Below are 23,557 nucleotides of genomic sequence, written 5' to 3'. Positions count from 1 at the left end.
GGTAGGGAGGGGGAGTGCTGGATATTTTGGAAGGGGTGGGTGAAGACTGAGAGGATTTTTTTTTGGGTTTTATGAAGGGTGGATTTTTTTTTCAATTTTCGATAATATATTGTTGAGGGCAGTGCGTAATTAGGGGGAGGAGGATTTTTTTAGTGATGGATTTACGATTTTCTGTCTCTTGCGCGAAGCTAGGGAGTAACTCGCAGACAATTTCAACTGATAAATTTCGATGGCTAGAAAAGGAACGCGTTCATTGTATTTTTTATGCTTTCATTTATTTTTGAAAATAATAAAAGTAACGATAAACAATGAAAGGAACATAATTTAATGTCACGTTTCGACCATGACTTTTTACAGCTAGAATTATATTATTTCACACTTAATTATTGCTTCATGTCACAAGGTATTTAAATTGTTCCGTAAAGTATCCAGAACAGAATCCACTCATTAGTTAATCTTTGCTGAAGACCCTGGATTATAAAAATATTTTTTTATCTCTTTAAAAGAAGATATTTTTTCAATTTTCTGAATTTCTAACAGTGTGGAGGTAACAAATTTGTGCAAAAATAATTGTTCTCTTCACTCTACAACTGAATTTGAGTTAATCTCGAATGTTTTAGGAATAGTTTTCCAAAAATTGGGTAATAAAAGATGATTTGTTTCTCCCAATTCTTAGATCGCACGGATTCCGCCAATTTCCAGCTGCACCGGACGGCTCTCAAGCCCAATTAAATTTATTTAACGAAACATTGAGGCGTGTGTTTGCTCCCAAATACATGCACCCCAGCTAATATTTTGAAATGTTCTCGTAAACGTCAGATGAGGAGTAATAACACTAAACCACACCGGGGTGTACAACCACTGGGTCGTTTGTTGACGTGTGTCTCCCATCAACTAATTCCCCTCCTTAATTCCATCCATCGCCCCTAGTAGACTTCGAAGCGAGATCTTCAACAACACTCACAACCGTCTCTCCTGAATTATCTCGTCTCTTCTCACTCACTCCGGCAACTTCCTCATCTGGATTTGTGTAACATTCCTCCATTCCTGGGTCGTTTCGCTCCCCAGAATCTAGACAACTCGTCGTTTCCCCGAGTCTCCAACTCTTCATCAACTTGGAAAATGTTAAACTCAGGTAAACTCTGGGAATTCCTTCATCCCAGGGAATTCCGGAGAATCGAGGCGACGCGAATTAAATCTTCAATTGGTGGATGAAGTGACGTCTCGCTCCGGCTGATAATCCGGGAGAAAAAAACGAGATGAAATGATGATTCGGGAGTTTTTTCCGGCATTTTTTCGGGGAGTTAATGGACGAATGAAGTCATCAGGTGGAGGCTGATGAGATTAAATAATTGGAGATGTTGTGTCATCTCATCTACTTGAAAACCAGTCGAAGAAGGAAAAAGAATTGTTCTTAATTCAAGAAAAATTCTTTTCATCCGAAAACTAGACGATAAATGAAAAACAAATTTGTTTCCTCTGCCTTCAGCTCTTCTCAATCATTCTGTCTCGTCAAAAACTCCTGAAAGTCGATCATAAGGACATAAAAACCAGCACGACACTCCGTCAAAAGCCCCGCGGAGGTGTCAGAGGTCGGCCAAGTGAATCGTCACTGAATTTTTGATCAATTGAAGTTGACTGTGAGTTATTCACTGGCTTCGCGCAAGAGATGGGAATTATATAAATCATACAACTTGGTAAATGTTAAACTCCGGTAAACTCTAGGAGTTCCTTCATCCCAGGGAATTCCGGAGAATCGAGGCGACGCGAATTAAATCTTCAATTGGTGGATGAAGTGACGTCTCGCTCCGGCTGATAATCCGGGAGAAAAAAACGAGATGAAATGATGATTCGGGAGTTTTTTCCGGCATTTTTTCGGGGAGTTAATGGACGAATGAAGTCATCAGGTGGAGGCTGATGAGATTAAATAATTGGAGACGTTGTGTCATCTCATCTACTTGAAAACCAGTCGAAGAAGGAAAAAGAATTGTTCTTAATTCAGGAAAAATTCTTTTCATGCGAAAACTAGACGAAAAATGAAAAACAAATTTGTTTCCTCCACCTCCAGCTCTTCTCAATCATTCTATCTTATCAAAAACTTCTGAAAGTCGATCATAAGTACATAAAAACCAGCACGACACTCCGTCAAGAGGCCCACGGAGGTGTCAGAGGTCGCCCAAGTGATTCGTCATCGAACTTTGGATCAACTGAAATTGACTGTGAGTTACTGCCTGGCTTCGTGCAACAGATAAGAGCGGATATTATAATCGAATTATATAAATCGTGCCGTCATTATGACGGCTGAAGGGTATATCAGGGATGATGAATCACGGATACGCCGGTGGATACGCTGATCTCGTTCACTAGCCGATCCGACCTTCGAGCCGGTGGAATTAAAATTACATTTGTACGAGCCGCTGATTCAATCGAACTCCTCGGGATTATTTTTAACGAGACTGTTTTCAGGGAGTGCTGGCTGCTATCGTTCGGATTTCTATTGTTGTTAGGGTTCATTCATAGTTCTTGAGGGAAATTTTTAGGAAATGAAGACGTGACAGAAGCCGTTCATGAGTTTTTGAAGTTCTCTTTTTTATTCTCGAATAATAAATCATGTCAAATTGAATTAAATTGTCAGAAATGTTCGTTTATGTTGAGCAATTCCACAATTCGTCCCCAAATTATCGTAATCTGCATCGATCGACGGGATCTCCAATTTTCGTGAAAATTTCGTTGAGAGAATGATTAATCCATCAGGATAATTCGTAAAAAATGTCAAGGGAACGTGTTTTCACTTGTCGTTAAACTTCAGAAATTTAGAGGTATTGAATATTGAGGACGAAAATGTGGAAATCGATTTCGATTGCTTGGTCGATAAAGAAGTTGAGGCCGTCCTTTCAATCCAAGGGAGCACTCTCGTGGCGCCATATGAAGGCTCATACCTGTATTTACTCGGCCAATAACTCAAATCATGAAGGATTATGATGAAATGAGGGTAAAATTTGAAATTGAAATGAGAAGATACCGAATGGAACAGAAGAACCGCTAAAATTTCTTCTTTTATTCACAACTATCTCGATAATGATCGAATCTACGAAAACAACTACGCGTTTTAACGAAAAATCCAAAATTATAAAAACTAAAAAACAAAAAAATTAATCATCACATTTGACAGTTCAACAGAATTCTTTGCAAACAAAAAACTAAAAAATTACGCGACAATCTCCCACATCACCTCCTCAAATCCTTTCCACCCCAAGCCCATAAAAAAATAACGGAAAAAAATCTAAAATTAATTAAAAAGTACCAAAATATACTAGAACATACGCACTCAATATTTTCATTTCACTAAACACGTAATTATCTCCATAACAATCAATTCTACGAGAAAACTCCACTCTACATTTTCTATTTCAAATCTCCTCAGCTACAAAAAAGGTCCTGCAACATTTCCTCCTAAACCGACTCGTTCTCAAGATAACCCCAAGAATATAAAAACAAAAAAAATCTCACCTCATCTTATCTCAATTTTTTGACAATTTAATTTACCAAAATCAATTAGCAAACAAAAAAATCCCTCTCCCCTTACGTAATCCCTCCCGACCCGCTTCATATCCCTTCCCCGCTCGAAAAAACAATTAACCCCATAAACAACCGGAAGAATAACACACATCCGAAAAGAAAAGAATAACCGAATTAAACACGCAATTATCTCCATAACGATCAATCCTACGAGGTAACTCGATTCCACATTTTCTATTCCAAATCTCCTCAGCTACAAAAATAGTCCTCTAACATTTCCTCCTAAACCGACTCGTTCTCAAGATAACCCCAAAAATACAAAAACAAACAAAAATCTCGCCTCATCTCATCTCAATTTTTTGACAATTTAATTCACCAAAATCAATTAGCAACCAAAAAACCCTCTACCGTTACATAATCCCTCCCGACCCGTTCCATACCACCTCCCCCCTCCCTCCGCTGGAAAAAACAATTAAACCCATAAACAACCGAAAGAATAACACACTTACAGCCGCAAAGAAAAGCATAACCGAAAAGTCCACAGTGTTCCCGCGCTCCCTGTTGAACCAAGCGGTCATAAATCGGTGTCGCAACACAAGTGAGGCGTGTGGAAAGGTTTCCTCAGCTACCGGCAACTCCACTCGAGTGGGATAAAATCGCATGTACACGTATCCCCGCAGAAACAATAAAAAAAAATCCCAAACATTGCGTACAACACGCGCTCTCACCTGATGGATGGCTTGTACTCTCGACCCTAAAGAACACAAACGAAAATTGTTAATACATTTGAATGCGTAGGAGGCAGGTGTAAATGGTCACCGCACACCACCCACACGCCCCATCGGTAATTTATACCAAAGACCACGGCAATCTCGCTGTGCGTTGAGACTAGTAACGTAAGGAGGATAAAAAATATATTGAATCTATTCAGCCGTGAAGGAATAGCGAACAGACGTCTTGACATTTATGTCTTTTTTATGGGTTTTTTTTTCGTCTTGTTCTACTCGCCGATGAGGAGCGAGAGGGAGACGGGAGTGAGGAGAGGAGATGAAGAATAGCGGAGTTGCGAGGTCATTGGTTTCGATGATCAATCAAACAGTTGGTTATGGTGAATTCATTGGAGGGCGCCAGATCGCGGAGAATGGAGACACGTGGGCAGTGACGGGAGCCTGACATGTGGAGAAAAATGTGCGATGAAAATTGTTGTTAATAAATCGGGAAGACATTAGCGGATGGAATGTAATCGTGGGAATTTTTATGAACGTCAGGTGAAACTCGTTATTTCGAATTTTTCCATTCATCTCAACAGTGTCTTTGTTGAAAGTTAATGAAGAATGAAGAAAAATTACGAAATGATGAACATTAGTTTGAATAGTTCATTTATTCCGAATAAATCTCCTTTACAATCGAATGAACAATTTATTTTATCCAAATAAAGGACTACTACGCGTTGATAAATTTAGTTTCTTCGATGTCTGAACGATAATTCTGGTTTTGTTATTTTGTTATTCTTCATTTGATGCGAATAAAGTTCATTCAATCCAAATAGACTATTTTCTGGGTGCGGAATGAATATTTGAAACCCCGACGAATGTAAATTTCGAAAAAAGAAACCGCATCTACTCTAAGGGAAAGCAGCAAATTTAACAGGAAAAATTGATGTTGATAAATGAGGAAAAAATTAGAGAACGGAATGCAATCGTGTAAATTTTTATGAACGTCAGATAAAACTCGTTATTTCAAATTTTTCTATTCATCTCAACAGTATCTTCGTTGAACACGGATGAAGAATAATTAAAAATGACTAAGTAATGAACATTTAGTTATTACACGGGATGGATAGTTCATTTATTCCGCCTAAATCTGCCTTTAGAATTGAATAAACAATTTATTTTACCGAAATACACGTTTATTACGTGTTAATGAATTTAGTTGTTTCGTTATCTGAACGATGATTCCATTTTTTTATATTTTTATTTTGTTACTCTTCATTTGATGCAAATAAAGTTCATTCAACCCAAATGAACTGTTTTTCTGGGTGTAGAATGAATATTTTGAAGCCTCAACGAATATAAATTTCAGAAAGAAAAGAATCCGTACACTCTAAAAAAAAGTTACTACTCACCAGTACTGAAGTCTACTTGGGAGAAGTTTTCTTGTGAAAAGTTGGGAAACTACTTGTCCCAAGTACTTTTCATGTCCTTGGGTGAAGTACAATATTTGCTAAGCAAGTAGGAAAAGTACTAGGAGGAAGTACTTTTATTACTTCCTGTCAGCATTTTTNAATTCTTCGTTTTTCAACGATCTCCATTGTATGATGAATCTTACTGTAATATTCCGCGAAAATCCATTGGTACTGGATTTGAGTACTATTACTACTTGTCTCAAGTATTTTTTCTACTTTTGAGAAGTACAGCTCGGTACTCAGTACAAGTACTTTCAGTACTGATGATGAGTACAGTTGGTACTTGTCACCAGTGCTAATTGTACTTGGAGCATAAAACTTGTATTCAGTCGATTTTCGACTTGGACCAAGTAAAAAAATTAGCTTTTCTCCAGAAACGCCTCGGTACTGAATACAAGTAGTTTTCCTACTTATCAGAAGTAATCTTTTTTTAGAGTGTATCTAGTCTAGGGAAGAAAGGCATGATTATGCCCCTAGGACCGATAAACCGCTAATTCTAACCTCACTTCGATGTGATCTACTAGTTTTTACGTGTATCGAAAAGGAATGAAGTGAGCGCTCGGCGCTCACTTCAGGCATTCGCGGCCCCTCCCCATTGGTCGGGAGAAGCCGCGAGCTCGCAGGTGATTTGAAGTGTAAAACTTCAAATGTGAAACTCAACTTTACGAAGAATTACTGTTCCGATTTATCATAATGAAGCCGTATTATTCAACAAATGTACTTCATTGACAAGAGTGACATTTTTAGGTCATTCATGACAGCAGGGGTCTTATTTCAGATAACTATCCACTTCAATTTTCCGACATATGTGGTATCACTCACGCTGAATGACTGTTCCATTTTACTGATATGAGGGAATGTCTCGTTTGGAATTCTTCAGTCGTGAGTTTGAACTGTCGGTGCTTTCGGACTTGGAGCATGGGAATCCTGAACATTTTTAGAGAAAAATCAGGGAAGAGCGGGACAACTTCAGAACGAAGTGCATTTCGCAACTTTGGTGTCGATACTGTTCCATATGTATGTAAAAATAATTATTTCTGAAGTGTCAATTGCAATGCATTTTGAAGTGTCAATGCATTTTGAAATGATAAATGCATTTTTTCATGAATGAGTATAGTTATTGTTGCTAATAAATTACCAATTTTCTTCTGAATGGGTTTTCTCTTTTTGATTCTCATTTCACTATTCTCTTCTTCTATTTTTTCTTGTCATAGTACTATCATCAATTGAAATGTCATCAAAATTTTGCGTATTATTTCGTTCTGTCAAATAATTCTACATTGAGACCCTCGCAAGACTCGAATTCGTTTTCAGTCCGGGTTAAATCAAGGTTCAATCAAGGTTTAATCAGTGCAGAGCCGGGATTTAATCAGGGTTTATTCAGGATTTAGCCAGAGTTTAACCCAGGTTCTGTCAGAAGTTAGTCGGGACCGTGAATCAATATGAATAAGTATTCAGCATAATAGAATAGTACCTGAATTTAATAGAGATAGAGATATTGATATAAAAAGCTCATGACGGTATTGTGTAACTTGATAAGCAATGATGCCGTTCTCACCATTTTTCAACTTGATTAAGAAGCCATTGAAATATACTTTTCAAGCCCTGATTTAATTGCTATTAAGGATGATTCTTTCAGTAATCGTGAAAAAACCGATTTTCTCTTTCAAATCGCATAAACAATGTGCTGTAACTCAACAACGAATTGTGCGACCCCCATCACATTCTGAATCAAGAGGGTATTGTTATCAATTTTTTGAGCCATCACTAATTCCATTTTGATGACAATTTTTTGAGTAATCGTTGAAAAATCGATTTTTGGAAAAACATTTTTTCGAATATGTATGAAAAATTGAACTTTAATTCAAGAGCTGATTAAAGTTTCTATTCTTATAAAATTTATAGACTTTAAGAAAAAATTGGAAACTTAAATTTGACTGGTTACAAAGCTTCCATTCGGAATAAAAAAGAAAGAGAACTGTTTTGCCCCATTGGGTTTCAATCCACTGAAAAAAAAATCAATAATGCCCCTGAAAATATCTGGGGCAAAATGGATTAGGATATTTAAAAAATGAGGAATGGCATTGAGGAGAATTTTTATCGACTTCGGAATTTTTTCTTCTGTTCTTAGTTAACATTTTTATTTCCATCTCAAGATTTTTGTTATTTCAACATTAATTCTCTTCCATTGAACGAGGTGAGAAGATGAGTGCGTTGGGAAATCGATAAATGAGAGGTGTTTAGAGAGGCGCGGTACACGAGGTGCATTAGTGACAGCCTCAAGCGTGTTGAGAAATAGCTCATTGTAAATATTGCATCGATATTTATGCACCTCGTCCTGTTCCCTGGTCGGGAGTCTATGGTAGCTTTTCGAGCGTGTGCTCTTCGATCATTATTTCGTCATTCTGGGATTTATTGGATTGGGAATCCAGTGCGATGCGCCGCCAACAGGATCCAACCATTGGAGACATTGGTTAGAGAATAAATTCTGAGTTTACAAAAATATTTCTAATTTTTAATAAAAATATGACGAGCATAAAATCCTGGAACAATGTTCAATCTTCACTTGAAGAAGATTTTTCGTGGAAGAGAGATTTTTCGCGTGAATTTAGCATAATTGAGCTTGAATTAAGAATATATTGGCTATTTAATTAAGAAAATTCGGTCTTTTAAATTGAAACACATAAAATACATCAAAATTCAAGAAAAAAAAATCGTAAACTTTCAAATCTTTTTAAATATTGTTAAGCTCTGTCTTAAAACGAAGTAATTGAGTGCATTAATTAATTAATCTCCGGAATTGAGGATCGATATGCATGAAGATCCAACTCATCAAGCGCGAGACAAACTTTTCCACTTGAAAACAATATTTCTGCAAGCTCTTCGTGTAGAACATCCAAGTAAAACGTTCAGCCCAGTTATATCGACAACGGAGACAAGTATCGGTACGATGTTCATCCCAAGAAAGGGTAGGACCGGGCGGTGGGTGGGGTTTAATCGGTAAGCTGCGGCAAAGCGCTCACTGGGCAAAGCTCCGGGATTCCCGCGTTCAGGTTCACCCGAGTCTGGCTCTTTTCCTCGAGATACAGAATACTCATATACCTATGTATGAACGTGTAGATATCTGGAGAACTTGGGGGACGGTACCTATGTACAGCGAGGGGAGGGGTCGTGTGGCGTAAAGGGTGATCCCTAGGTTGGCCCACGGAAGTGGAAACTTTGGGGATTACCAGTGAAAACCATTGGGATATGGCTTCCGAGCGAAAACGCTCTCTTCTCATTTCTTTTTGTCTCTTTGAATCACCATGGAAAATCCTCTGTCACTCGGGCTCTCTTTATTTTCCTTTGGGGTCGCGGAAAAGTATCGAGAAACATCATTTCCAATTTGGGGGTAAGTGATGACGAGAGATGAGGGGATTTTTATTTCTCAAAATGAAGATTTTTGGTTGTGAGGTAAAAACTGAAATTATGTCGTGAAAGGGGGCGCATATCTCGAGAGGGAGTTGTTTTGAGAGGAAATGTCAGAAGATGTGTTTTACTGGAAATTTCATCAGCTGCGGAAAATGTCTTATGACATTTTTACGTAAAATTATTCAGTTTTGAGGTAAATGGTGGATTATTCAAAATGGAAGCCTTCAATAATTATGTTTTAACGTAAAATTCATCATGCTAGTGATAATTTCTTTTGTTTGGGCACTTCATCTGCTACAGAAATTATCTTCTGCCCAAAACCTTCAAATTTTCAATTTTTTTCTTCAAATTTCTGATTTTAATTGGCAATCCTGGGGGTGAGTGATGACGAGAGATGAGGGGATTTGTTTTTCTAAAAATGGAAATTTTTATTTATGGGAAAAATTACGTAATGAAGTGGAGCATATCTCAAGAGGCAGTTAAAATAAAATTATTAATTCTTGAGGTAAATGATGGATGATAAAAAATTGAAGACTTCAATAAAACTTCAAGAATTATGTATTACCGTAGAATTCACAATGCTATTGATAATTTTAATATAAAATATCGATGGGCATTCTTTTGTTAGACATTTCATCTGCTATATAAAATAAATTATCTCCTGTTCAAAACGTCAGAATTTTCGTGTTTTATCGTCCAATTTGTGATTTTTATTAGCAATTCAGGGGATAAGTCATGACGAGAGATGAAGAGATGTTGTTTTTTTCTAAAACTGAAGATTTTTGTTATGAGAAAAATTATGTAATGAAGTGGCGTAAATTGTTATATTTACTGACATTTTTACGTAAACGTCTCGAGATGAACGATGAGTTATTAAAAACGTTAAATTTCAGTTACGCTTTAATGTAGAATTAACAATGCTACCGATAGTTTCACGTTTTATCGTCAAATTTATGATATTAATTTCCATTCTTCTTATGATGATTACAGGAATCATTCAGATCGAGGGTAGCAATGGACTTCACGGGTAGCGTAGGCCGAATAGTGGAGGACCCTAAGGAAGCGAGAGACATAGCGGAGAGCGAGGGCCTCCTCTGGAGACGGAGATGGCGGCCCTTCTCCAGGTCACCCCCTGGCTGTGCTGTTTCGAGAAAACACGCTCTCGATGACGGTGTTCACGTGTTGAAGCCATGGTTCCACAGGGACGTCAACAGGGACACTGCGGCGAGCCTCGTCCGAGAACATGGCACAGTCGATGGGTAAATATTCCGCAATTATTCCCATATTCATATCTACACTGAGAGAAAAGCGAACAAGTTCTTTAATTACGAAGGGAATTGTTGAACTGAATAATTTGACGAAATTCTACAGTTCCCATTGAGTTTCTCATCAAATTATGATTTCTCAATAACCAAATTTATTGAAATCCCAGTGAAATTTGGAGTTGCAGTTTTAATTTACGTGAATTCGAATAGTTCTAAGTAAAATTCACACACAAATGTCACAAATTTTTGAATTTTCGTAATTTGCATTAATTCAATTGAATAATTTGACGAAATTCTACAATTCCCATTCAGTTTCCCATCAAATTACGATTCCTCAATGACAAGATTTCTTGAAATTTCAGTGAAATTTCAAGTATTACTTGTTGAAGATTAATTTCGAATCTCTCGCGCTACTAAAAATTAAATTCTCCGCAAATGCAGATTCTCAGAGTCTTTGGATTCATAATTCATTGAATTATTTTATCGTTTGTGATTGGAATTTTTTGTATCTTCGAGTGAAACAATTTTTACCCTCGCTTTTACCTTCATTTTGCATGAAATTCCAAGTTTCAGTTTTAGTTTGAGCGAATTCAAAGAGTTTTAAGTAGAATGAACACACAAATGTCACAAATTATTTGAATTTTCGTAATTTCCACTACTTCAATTGAATAATTTAATGAAAATCAAGAATTCCCGTTCAGTTTCCCATCGAATTATGATTCCTCAATGTATCACTTGTTGTATCACTTTTTGAACATTAATTTCAAGTCATTCATACTATCAAAAAATGAATTATCCGCCGAGTGCAGATTCTCAGAGTCATAAGCCCCATAATTCCTCAAATTATCCTATCATTCATGTTTTGAGTTTTTGCATTTTCAAATAATTTTAATGAGGCTAGCCTCAACCTTGCAAAAACCTTCAACATGTCAAAACAAAAACCAAGAAAAAACCCTAAACTTCAAACGGCTGTTTTATGAGACCAAAATTACACGACTTGCCGGTAAAAATCATTGTTATTTACGATTTTTGCCCCTTCGCTGGGTTAAACAAAACCAAAAGGATAATTGGTTAATTAAAGTATGTGGCTGGATATTTTTATGGATTTTTTTTAAATACTCCGGAGAAGGTACCGCCTCGCATTATGTTCTCCATGCTCAGTGGATTTTTTACAACCCCACGGCCATTTTGAATTACAGTGTTTAAAACATCAGACGGTACTCTACACAGTCCATTACGTTACCAATGCTATTGCTAAATTACAGGGATTTGAGGGGTTTTTTCCATTCATTCGTTCGTTCAGAATGTGAAATTGATACTGCATCATTTTGCAGAACATTACCATTCCTCTTTCTCAGCTCGACTGTTTGTTATTCATTTTCTTCTTATTTATTGGGAAATTATTCGGTAAATTGTTAATGGGTGAGAATTTCTGCGCGGAGAAAAAAGTTCACGCTCGATTTTCGGTACTTCTTCACCCTACACTGAAAAAAAAATTATTTTTATTGAGATGTTTCTTTCTTGGAGCAAGTACTATATGCTTGAACCAATTTCAAATAAATAAGATCTTACGGTGAATATCAATTATTTCTTCTTGAGGTACATTTACTTGGATCAAATAAAACAGTCATTGGCGTCAAGTCACATGTATTCACCACAAAAATGGAAAAGTTCTTTTTTTTTTTAACCTAATATAATCTCCAGTCGAGAAATTTTCTATTTTCGTGAATTGATAAAAAAATCGTACCTAGGAGATGATTACATTGAGGAATTAATTTAATGATGTTTTCGCGACTGAAGCCGATGTTTAAATTGAGCTTTCCGTACATCACATTGAACGAAATTTGTGATATCCAAGTTTGTGTTGAATTGCCGTAATCTGTGATTCTGTTATTGTAAACTAATGCGATTTTTTTAGTCAAGAAATATAAACTTCTTTCAACTCAACGACATCTTACTACAATCTCAAAGCTTTTCCCGCGTAACAATATTCATCCTGATTCGACATACGAAATGCTGACTTCAATTATAATTTACTTGGTACAACGTATGATCGTGTTGATTGAGATAACAACGTATTTAGTCATGAGAATAATTTTGATTTTTGAGTAAACCAACGATTTTCTGGAGTTGGCAAACTTTTGGCTAGAAAGAAATCAAATACTCCCATTATTGCGACAAATAAAAAGAACTTCAATTCTAGAGAAGTTCGATTTCTCCCAGTCAAGTGTATCTCAAGAAGAGATAACTGGTATTCACTATGAAATCATGTTCATTTGAAAATTAACAACCAAATGATAGTTGGTTCAAATAAAATTCTCTTGATAAAATTAATTTTATCTGTCAGTGTACACTGAGAGAAAAACGAACAAATTCTTAAACACGTCGTTAGTTGAATATAATTTCATAGAAAATATTATAGTAAATCTGATGAGAGTGACATTGAATCGGATTTAGCGAAAAATGGTTATGAAATTTCAAGATTTAACTAGAATTCACGGAAATTCATGAGTTTTCAATGAGTGAAATGAGTGAAAATTTCCCATCTCCACGCCAGAATCCAAAAACCCGAAGCTTTTCACCCGCATTATATTTTCCCATCGACTCGTCAATCAAAACGAAAGAATAAAATCTCTCACCCCTAAAAATAACTTCTGAATCCACCGCCTGACAAATTGATGCATTCTCTCCTTCCTCGTTATCATTTACTCTCCGTTATCTCCAGTCGCCGGAAAAAGAAAAACCTCAAAAGAAAGAACGACAAGAAGAGGAGTCTCCTTGGTAGTTACCATCCCCCGCATTTTCCTCTTTCACGTTTATCCCCGAGGATATAAATTATAAATTCGCTTTGAATAATTCAGTGTGCTGCCGTCCGCGATGGTGGTGGAGGGTGCGGGTCGGAGATCTCCCAGTTCACTCGGATTTCCCAGCCCGTGTACAACCCGTTTTTCCCTTGATACTTCTTACGAATCGCATTGGAAAAAAAAGTGGAGAGACTGCATTAGTGTCGTTTGTCCCGTCTAATTGCTCCATTCCCTTTCATCTTGATTAAACTGTTTGATTATCGCAGTGTGCATAATTCAGATGTAATCCGTTGAATCCGTTCATCTTCACTTCTAATTCCATCTATTTATTCATCTCTCGTTGTTTCTCGGAATTTAAGAGTAATTGTCTGCATTATTCACTAGGTAATTATTTTGACATTCTTGAGGTAATTTTTCACTCCGTTTTTCTATTGCAGGGTTTTCCTCGTGAGAGAGAGCAAGAGCTATCCAGGTGCATTCGTACTGACTTATAAATATGGAGATAAAGTTATTCATGCACAAATACAACCTGTAAGTATCTTTAATTCAAATTATTGAATTGATTTTTTTTATCATTGAAGAATAATTTTTTGTGGTAATGAAGTAATGAAGTAATGAAGTAATGAAGAGGGTTGAAAGTGTTTGGATGACATTTTTGGTACATTTATTTGGGGAAATTTCGTCGTAATATCCACTGATTTTTCAAGGAGTTGAATTGTTCCATGAAAATTAAACGAAATTGGAAAAATTCTTGTAAATATATTTTTCAAGTTTCAATTAGTGGAATATTCAGCATAATTTGGTACTGGGTATTAAGTTTTTTATTGAAAATTCAAGTAAGTTACGAAATTTTAGACTTTCTGCTGCTCAAAAATTTGGAATTCTCGTAAATTTTCTGTAAAATTCGAAATTCCGTGATTTTTTCCCCTAAACTTCGTATTTTTATTGCAAATTTAAGTCTTTTGAGGAACTCTTGTTTTTCTGCTGATGAAAAATTTGAAATTCCATTGAATTTCACATTTATTCACTGAAACCTCACGCTTTATCGCCCTATTTCTCTTTTCTAAAAAATGCATGGATAATATTTCGATCGCAAAAGGAGAACTCGAAAATGCACAACCGTCTTGCGTCGAATTTTCATGAAGCCCACCTAACAAACAAAAGAGAATTGAATACCATTCTATGAAACATGGATAAACGAATCATAATTGTCCAAATCATTCAGGCCAGAGGATAATAGAATAATTCAACTTTCTTAATATTGCGTTTACTAAGGTTTTCTTCGAACAAAGTTGATGAGAATTAACAGCTGGAATTATGAGATTATCTCACATTTTTGACGTTAAGGATAGGAGAATCTGAATGCAATATAGTGAAAATGATGATCGATTTTTTCACTTTGAACAAATAATATTAATATCCAAATGCAAAATTTCTGATATGAATAAAAAGAAGCTGTGACTCAATATTCCAAATGAAGTTTTAATGTTTAGTTTGGTGCTGATAACACGAGATGACAATATTCTAAGCACGGAATTATATTGATGAGATGAACAACAGATTAATTGAATTACCGTGTGAACTAACTAAAAATTGATAACAGTGTGGGCACGCACTTTTACCAGAGTATCAACAAACATTGAATTCCAGAAATTCACACTCTAAAGTGTGTTCTAGAAGGAATTGAATTGTAATTACGATTGAAATCTTATTCAGTGAGCATAGGAATTAGAGCATGAGCAAATCATTTATTCTAATATGAAAATTTAACAGCTGATAAATTGGGACATGTGAATCTCATCGGTCGTATTGCTTGTCGCAATGAGAATGATTACAAACAATTAATTGAAAAAGGGAATATCGAATGTGATAGGAAAAAGGGCATAATGAAAGGGCTAGTATCGAATTAAATATCTCTTGAAAAAAATAATATTCTGACCCAAATAATGAACAATTCCCTCGATTTCCTTCGCAGACGGTGGACGAACGTGGCAACGGTTGCCTGTACACCCTCGACAAAGGAGTGACAAAATTCTACGACCTCATCCAGCTCGTCGACTTCTACCAGCTGAACGCAGGCTCCCTCCCAACAAGACTGACGCACTACGTCAGCAACGGTCTGGCGACATCACCAGAAGCCGAGAGTAGTTCACCATCGCCATCGCCGTCGTCAACGAAACAGAGCCACAGTCCACGTAAAATGGAGAGCAAAACACCGAGGAGTTGAGTATAGGAGTCCCAGCAGTCCGCTGGTGTCACAAAACGCTTCACTGCTGTCAGTTCTATGAATGTCGATGAAATCGTCATTGTCGACAGTGTCGACGATGACAAGGTTTACGTCAGTGACAGTTGTGTGCGATCGGCACCTTCGGGCTGCTGGACCATGTTCCGAAGCAGCTGCGACGAGTGGGACACGTAGTGATCAGCTGAGTTGGATTCGTTGGATCATCGTGAGGGGGAAATGTTAAAGCATCAATGGGGGCGGGAAATTATTGTTTTGTCTTCAGGAAATGGTTATGTGCCATCTCTATTCACAAAATTGAGAGAGAAGTGACGAATGATGAACTCATGCGCATTGTTTTTCGTACAAAGGAATTTTGGTCAATGCAGACACGGACGAAAATATTTCAATAAAAAACCTGGCGAATTCGCTAAAAACTTCTATTGAATTACATCTAAAAATTCCGTAGATTATCTGGGTTTTTTTTTCAGTAGAAATGTTCAATGTTCAATATTCGACAGGAATTCCTCGGCTCAAAGTTTTTTTTACTTTGATTTTTTCAATGAAAAATTTTAAAAGTAGAGTGAAAAAAATTGAAAATTTATGTCGAGGAATTCGTGTAGAAAATGTTTTCATTCATTTCTATTAGAACGTAAACTTGTGGAATTCTTCAACAGAATTTTCCATCGAATTCGTCAGTTTTTAAATTTTTCGTGCGTATACTCTCAGGTGCATGTCCACGAGTTCATACTAAAAATCCGAGGGATTTCTCCTGTTTAAATTACATGCTTCAGTAGTCGAGGGGTCACCTCCAATCTGGTGCATCTGTCGAGAGGGTCATTTATAACGCGACAGAAAGCGTATAAAAAAGTATATTAGATGAGATGAAAAAAACGTGTCTTTTCCATTTTCTACGTGTCGTGCATATAATCTTTAGAGTTTTGGAAGGAGTTTTTGAGGGGTTGCAATAGTTCAGGGGATTTTGAGAGGGTGTGACTGACCAATTTCGGCCCAGTGTACACGTAACAGTATAATCATTTCACATTTCAACATTTTGTTCAGCTTTTTCCTCTTCGATTGATCGAATGTTTCATCAATTGAATTCAGAGTTTTTTGTTCATCAATTTTTATTTTTTTTTCTTCATTTTTATAATTCGTGGGAAGAGTCGTAATTTTTTGTTTTTATTTTTGCAAAGGGGTGTGCCACAAAGGATCGTCCAAAGGACACATCAGTGATGAAATTAATTTGTCAAGTGAGAATGAAAAAATTCGTCAGCAATACCGAAGGGATTTGTACGAAATAAACATTCGATTCATCTTATTCAAACAGTCTATCCCTCGCTGAATTGATAGTACCATAAAATGGACTGAAAATATTGAGTAATCGAGGAAAAGAATTAATGAAAACAAAAATTTAGTATTTAAGATATTTTTTTATTTTTATTGGCGAAAATATTCGAGGCAATGGAAAATCGTATGAATTTAGTGTGGCCCAGTTTAAATGGACTCTTTGATACTTTACTGATCTCATAGCTTCGAGATGTTCACGTGAACACGATTGATCTGTTCAAGGATTTTCTCTCGTGTTGAGGGTGAGGAGAATGCAAGAAGGGGGAGGAATATTGCGAGCGAGTTAAATTTTTTTAAAGGAGATAATTAAAGGTGATAGATGAGAGGAAAAAAAAGAATGAGAGAGAAAGATTGATTACCGAATTCATTAATTGATGAGGGGTGGGGGTGAGTTGAGTTTTGGCTGTTTAGGTAGAATATTCAAAATTAAATTTATTTCAATTAGTCAAAATAATTGATCACCAATCAGCGTTCAAGGGGAAGTGGTGGACAATGCTGTAATTATTCGTGGAGAATCATTTCCCCGATGAAAATTATAATAATTGAGAGAAGTTTGAGACGTTTGAGAGATGTGTGAGAATGAGATAAAATTATTAACTGGACTGGTGTCCGGAGCAAATGAAAAATAACTTACGCAATGTATTAATATAACTCATCGAAAAAAAAAGAAGAACCACTAGTTCTATCGATACATTAATAATATATTTTTCCATGGATTATTTATTTCCCTTTGTCATTATGAAATACAAAAATCGTTGGAAATGTTTTTGAAAACAAAATCGAGTACTAATAACTTCTGCATTAATGACGAGAAATTATTTAAAAAAACAGCACTTTGTATTAGGTATTAAGAGTAGGGCTTTCCTTTAGAGAAGAGAACAAGCGAAAACGTTTAGAGTAATCGATTAAAAATTTTGTGAAATGAGCGTGAAAACAATGTTCATGGGGATTATTCACCTCTGCCCAGTGCTCTTCCCTGTTATTGTTGTAAATACAATGTGAAAATTCCCTTTCGATAATCAACTTGTTGATAAATTAAATCTCATTCAATGAAATTTGGCCTTTCGTGTAAATATGTCTATTTAGGCCAACCCTTGTAGACCAAAAACCACTCGAATAATTTGGCACTCTGACTCCGCGATAATTTGATCATCAGTATTGAATGGCGGTCGTTCAACACTGACTCTTCAAGTCGTGGATTCCCCAAAAATCCGATACATGACAGCAAAAATATTCTCAATTCACACGAATTAATAATGGAAACACACTGGGCAGACAGTTCAATCCCGAATTAATACTAATGAAATATTATTGTCAAAAAATTTATTAATGAGATAAAATGAAAAAAAAAATAAAAGTAAATAGAGTATATTTTGTATTAATCATAGAACCGAATTAAACGGCAAACGCAGAGGTCTGGATAAGACTGAAATTTAGGTGCCGTGTCTTTCGTAAATTATACCAGTGTCTGTCCAGAAGCCAAAACGAAAAGCAAAATTAAACTTGAAAAAAATGAGAGTTTTAACTTTTATCTAACCATTCACAATGCATTCGCATTAATTCAATTGTTAGAAAACTCAAATCTAGTCGTAAATGTTTTGTTAATTGAAAAAACATGACAATTTAATATTTCTTGATGGACACAATGTTCGCTGTACAGTAGCCATCAGCAGGAGAAAATTGAGAAAAATCGAGAAAGCGAATGAATGAATGAATAAATTATTCAATGGAGTATTCAGCACGAGCACGACTTTGGCAGCGAGTCTCAGTCCCAAATAAATGATTGAATGAATCCCAGTAATAAAGCGTGAACCATTGATTACCCTTCAATCAATTTCCGTCGTTTAGTGAATACTCCATCGTTTGATCGTCGATCAAACGCTAGATGCTCAAAATTAGAAGAAGAAGAATGAAAAAAGAAAAATGTTCAATAAATTTCACGGACGTCTCTGCGCTTGACGTCATTAATATCGGTACGTACGTGCAAAGCATGATGAATTAAGCAAAAAGACGTGTGATAAAGAGTAGATACGGTTCGTGGACGGTGGCTAACGTGCCCCAACGAACTTTTTTTCGCTTCCGTTCTAGCGCCGGCCAGTATATTGACTCCTTTAATGAATTTTGAAAAAATGAAAATAAATCCGTTGGAACGATAACTCATCTGAACATTATCCACTTTGCCAAAATCACGCACTGTACTTATCCATATTGTTAATTACATTTCACTCCTTTAGTGACAGTATGATAATCCTACTTGTTTCATTAATATTTCCTAACTCATCCCTTTTTTTGTTGCAATTATCCTATTTCAGGCAGAAATTGATGAGAACACGTATGAAAAAATGGCACAGGAAATCCTAGACGAAGCCTATAGCAAGGAAACTTCCTGAAAAATCCTATAGAAAGTTTATAACAACCCTATAGGATTTTTCAAATAGATTTTTTATAGAATTACCATTTCTATTCTATAGAATATCTTGAAGTTTCTGGGAAAAACTTAAAAATTCATGTCAAGGATTTCCTGTAGGGATCTTATAGCAATCCTATAGGATTTTTCAAATAAATTTTGCTATAAAATTACTATAGAGAGGAAATTTCCTTATTCTTATGAAATAGGAAGGGAATTCTATTCTATAGGATTTACTATAGTGCCTGAAAAAAAGTGGGGAATTCATGTCACGGAATTCTTATAGAATTTGTGTAGGATTCCGCATTCTATAGAACATTCCGTTCTATATAATTCTGTTCTATAGAATTCCATTCTATAAAATTTTTTACAGTTCTCGGGAAAAACTTGGAAAGTTCCTACAATTCCTGAAAACGTCTCAACGATGTTGCATAGAAAGATTAAATCCTACGGATTTTTTTTCTATAGAAATGCTATAGGATTTCCTATTTTTTTTTTCCTACGTGAAATTATAAGGAATTATCTGCCCAATATTTCTTTAAAAAATTCTACGATGCAATGAGGGAGAAAATGCTCCTGTTGAAAGATGTTCTGCAACTCTGAATTAATGGCATAAAGTTGATTAACGTGAATTCGCACGTAACTTCCGCAGAAGTATTCTACCTCGCACGAAAAAGATTTATAGAAAAACCTCGCTGATTCACTTGAAAATTCTATTAGATTTAAATTCTTAAACATTGCAGCACGTATGAAATGAAAAAAAAAATGAAGTGCTCGGAATTCCTCAAATCGGCGAATATGTTAATAATAATTCATAAAAAAAAATTAATTTTGATTTCTCTTGAACTTTTTATTAGTTGTTTTGCATTTTTTTTTCATTATAAATGTTCAATAGCATTCGATTTTTCTAAACAAATGATTCTATTCAGATATTTCCTACAGAAATTCCTTGGCTCAATTTTTCCACTTTTTTTTGTTTCGTTTTTTTTAAAGAAAAGAGGAAAAATGGAGTTTTAAAAAATCAGAAAATTCATGTCGACGAATTCCCATGGAAAATTTTTCAGTAGACAAAGTTGCGTAGAAAAATGAAATTCTGCTGATTTTTTTCTATAAAATAATTTCTATTGCACACTTTAAAAAAAAATAGAATTTTCCATCGAATTCACTACGTTTTTTCTATGAGACATTTTCATGCGTGATCCCTCAAAGCCACAGCAAAAAATAAAACCATTTCTTTAAATCACCGATGTGCGACTCAAGACTGAGAGCGTCACCTGAGCGTTCGCACCGAAGTTAAGTTAACTCGTATTTTAATTCTAGAAACTAAAATAAAAACTTAACAAATACATCAGTATTAAAACCATCGTCAGTAACATTCTGATAGTCGACTTATGACAAGTCGTACCAACAGCGTTTTATACCTTTTCCATGTGTGCTTAATAGGCGAATTTCAACTGTTCAACAAAAAAAAAACAAACCAAATCTCGAAAAGAAAATAAACGCAAAAACCATAACTTACAGGGTGTCTACGATAGACTAAGTTCCACGATTGGTGAATCCAACACACGAAAAAACAAAAACCACTGAACCCTATTCTCAACTGAAGAATACGCACAAAACACTTGATGTTGCATCATTAGCGATTTTATCATTTAAAAAAAGATAATGCAAATTCATTCACTTGATTTTGATCTTGAGCAGTGAGAGTCATCACACTTTATTTCTTGTTTATATTCCACGTGTCTCACTGTTCATCATCATACACTAAATAAATTTAATGATAATAACAAACAGAAAAAAATATTTAATAATAGTGAATAATTAATTACAAACTGTCTACCAAATAAAATTGAATAAACTAATGGATTAAAATTGTACACATTGTTTGCGCTGGAACATTGACGATCAATATTATTAAAATTTCCAATTGTAAACCTTGAACAGAGCAGATTTTAATGTATAAAAAAAACAAATGGTATAAGTATTCACGATTATAAGGGTTTTAATGTAATCCCATCGTGGAGAAGCAACCCCGCGTGTACATAATTATTAAAAGCTCGTCTCGTAACTTGCAGGAGGATTAACCGATGAAATATAATGTATATGTGTAAATTAAAACTAAGTGTGGGCTCCCAATGTGGAATACCAAGTGAAGTAACTTCAAATTTATTGAATGAAGGAATGAAATTTCAACTAAGAAATATATATTTAATATGAATGAAATGCAGTTGAGTGGATTGAACCGCAATTTAAATTCAACATCACCAGAGACTTCTGACACTGGCGCCTGGGCAGGACGAAACTTTGCGACATATCCCCGTTTATGAGGAGCGACTGTTTATTATTCAATATTTTGGGTTTTTTTTTCACTGGATGAATTTGAGTTCTATAGAAATGTCATACAAATCTGTAATCTGCAATAAACGTGAGCACCTGTAGCGCCGCAATATGTGAAGATCATTGTTATATCTTTGTATGGACCTTTAATACACAATGAATGAATAAATATATATGTATATCAAATGTGTTATTTCAATTATTGCATCCGTTCCGTGTGTTTATTCAATAATGAGGAATCATATTTTTCATTTTAGACGTGAAAATTGAGGATGAAATATCTCATTTTGAGCCAACATGAGGGAAAATAGTTCAAAACAAGTAAAATACCATTTTTCGGGTCATTTTGCGAGCATTATTATTGATAATTAAGTTGAATAAGAATAACTGGCTTCCTATTGCTGTTTATCCTTTTGAAAAAGCATGGGCAATATCTCGAATGAATGGAGAAAGGAAGACGGTTTTCATGAGTACAATCGTCTTGCGTCGAATTTTCATGAACTCAGCCTAACACACAAAAGAGAATTGACTATTATTCTATGAAACATGAATAAACGAATCATAATTGTCCGAATCATTTAGGTCAGAGGATAAAAGAATAATTCTACTTTCTTAATATTGCGTTCACTAAGGTTTTCTTCGAACAAAGTTGATTAGAATTAACAGCTGGAATTATGAGATTATCTCACATTTTTGACATTAAGTATAGGAGAATCTGCATGTGAGATGAACAACAGATTGATTGAATTACCGTGTAAACTAACTAAAAATTGATAATATTGTGGGCACGCACTTTTACCAGAGTATCAACAAACATTGAATTCCAGAAATTCACACTCGAAAGTGTGTTCTAGAAGGAATTGAATTGTAATTATGATTAAAATCTTATTCAGTGAGCGTAGGAATTAGAACATGAGCAAATCATTTATTGTAATATGAAAATTTAACAGCTGATAAAGTGGGGCATACGATTCTCATCGGTCGTATTGCTTTTTGCAATGAGAATGATTATAAGCAATTCATCAACACACGTTAACACAAGTAAAACAATATTTTTCTTGTCATTTTTTAGTCATTATTATTGATAATTGAGATGACTAAGAAGAATTTGTTGTATCGTGAAAAAAATGGCGGGGGGGCGGAGCCCCCACAGAGTACTTGAGGGGGGGCGAGGCCCCCTTGCTACCAAAAAACCAAATACTTATCAGAAAAAAAAGAAAAAAATGAACAATTTGTACATTTCGTCATTTTGGCAAAAAATCTACTAAATTTCTGTTGAAACTGTACAAGTCTATTGGAGTTCCGTGAACATTCTGTAAAATAATTCCATTGATTTTTTGCATCATTTCTATTCAAGATTATGCCACTTTACCGTATCATATTTGAAAAAGCGATTCTAATCAAAGATGAAAAAACAGTACATTATGTCACTAGGCGATAAAAGTATTATCTGACGAATGTGATTATAATCCTAGCCTTCGGCTCGGGTTATAGAGTCATAGCCAGACATCGGCATAATCGAAATTTAGAATTACACTTAAATTTGGAATAAATCAATTGTTAATATTACTCACCAATTTTTTTATTTAAAAAATAACCATCAATTTAAATTTTAAAATCTGAATTATTTTCCAATCATCAACTTAAATATTCAAATTCGAATTATTTTATCAACCAATAATTGATAAATTAAATTACCATTTAATATATTAATTTTCAAATTACAATTACGGTAAATAAATTTAAATTACTATAAGCTACAACTTCTCATAATATTACTAAAAATAATGATTGATGCCGATCTATGGTCACAGTGATAATACTAAAAACAATCCCAATGGTACGAAAGGCGATAATACGTTTATCCCCGCGTGGCACACAATATTTAATGTCATTGAGCCCGAATCGCGGTTTTCAGGCCTAGGGACATAACAGTATATTCCGAAACGAGCGCGTAAAACGTATTTTTGTCCCGTGGGAGGTATGTGGCGCTCCAAAGGCGAGTGCTGCCCTCCCAAGTTTCATTTTAAGCCCGCGGAGTCCGTAAAGTTTCACTTT

At 35.3% G+C, this 23,557-nt stretch overlaps 1 protein-coding gene across 2 annotated transcripts in view; it reads left to right on the top strand.

Moving 5' to 3' along the window:
• Positions 1–20,016, top strand: part of LOC107040569 (growth factor receptor-bound protein 14) — a gene marked incomplete at its 5' end in the record, with an annotated part of 65,392 nt that extends 45,376 nt beyond the window's left edge. For both annotated transcript variants that reach the window (XM_015260701.1, XM_015260700.1), the window contains 3 exon segments: positions 10,106–10,374; positions 13,622–13,715; positions 15,160–20,016. In XM_015260701.1, the coding sequence (XP_015116187.1) occupies positions 10,106–10,374; positions 13,622–13,715; positions 15,160–15,411 (615 nt within the window).
• Between the last annotated feature and the right edge of the window lie 3,541 nt (positions 20,017–23,557).

Source organism: Diachasma alloeum, unplaced genomic scaffold, assembly GCF_001412515.2.
Source record: "Diachasma alloeum isolate Michigan unplaced genomic scaffold, Dall2.0 Dall_scaffold_00338, whole genome shotgun sequence".
NCBI classification, from domain to species: Eukaryota; Metazoa; Arthropoda; class Insecta; order Hymenoptera; family Braconidae; genus Diachasma; species Diachasma alloeum.
Note: the sequence above shows the minus strand (reverse complement) of the source record. Positions and strands in the feature narration are given on the sequence as shown.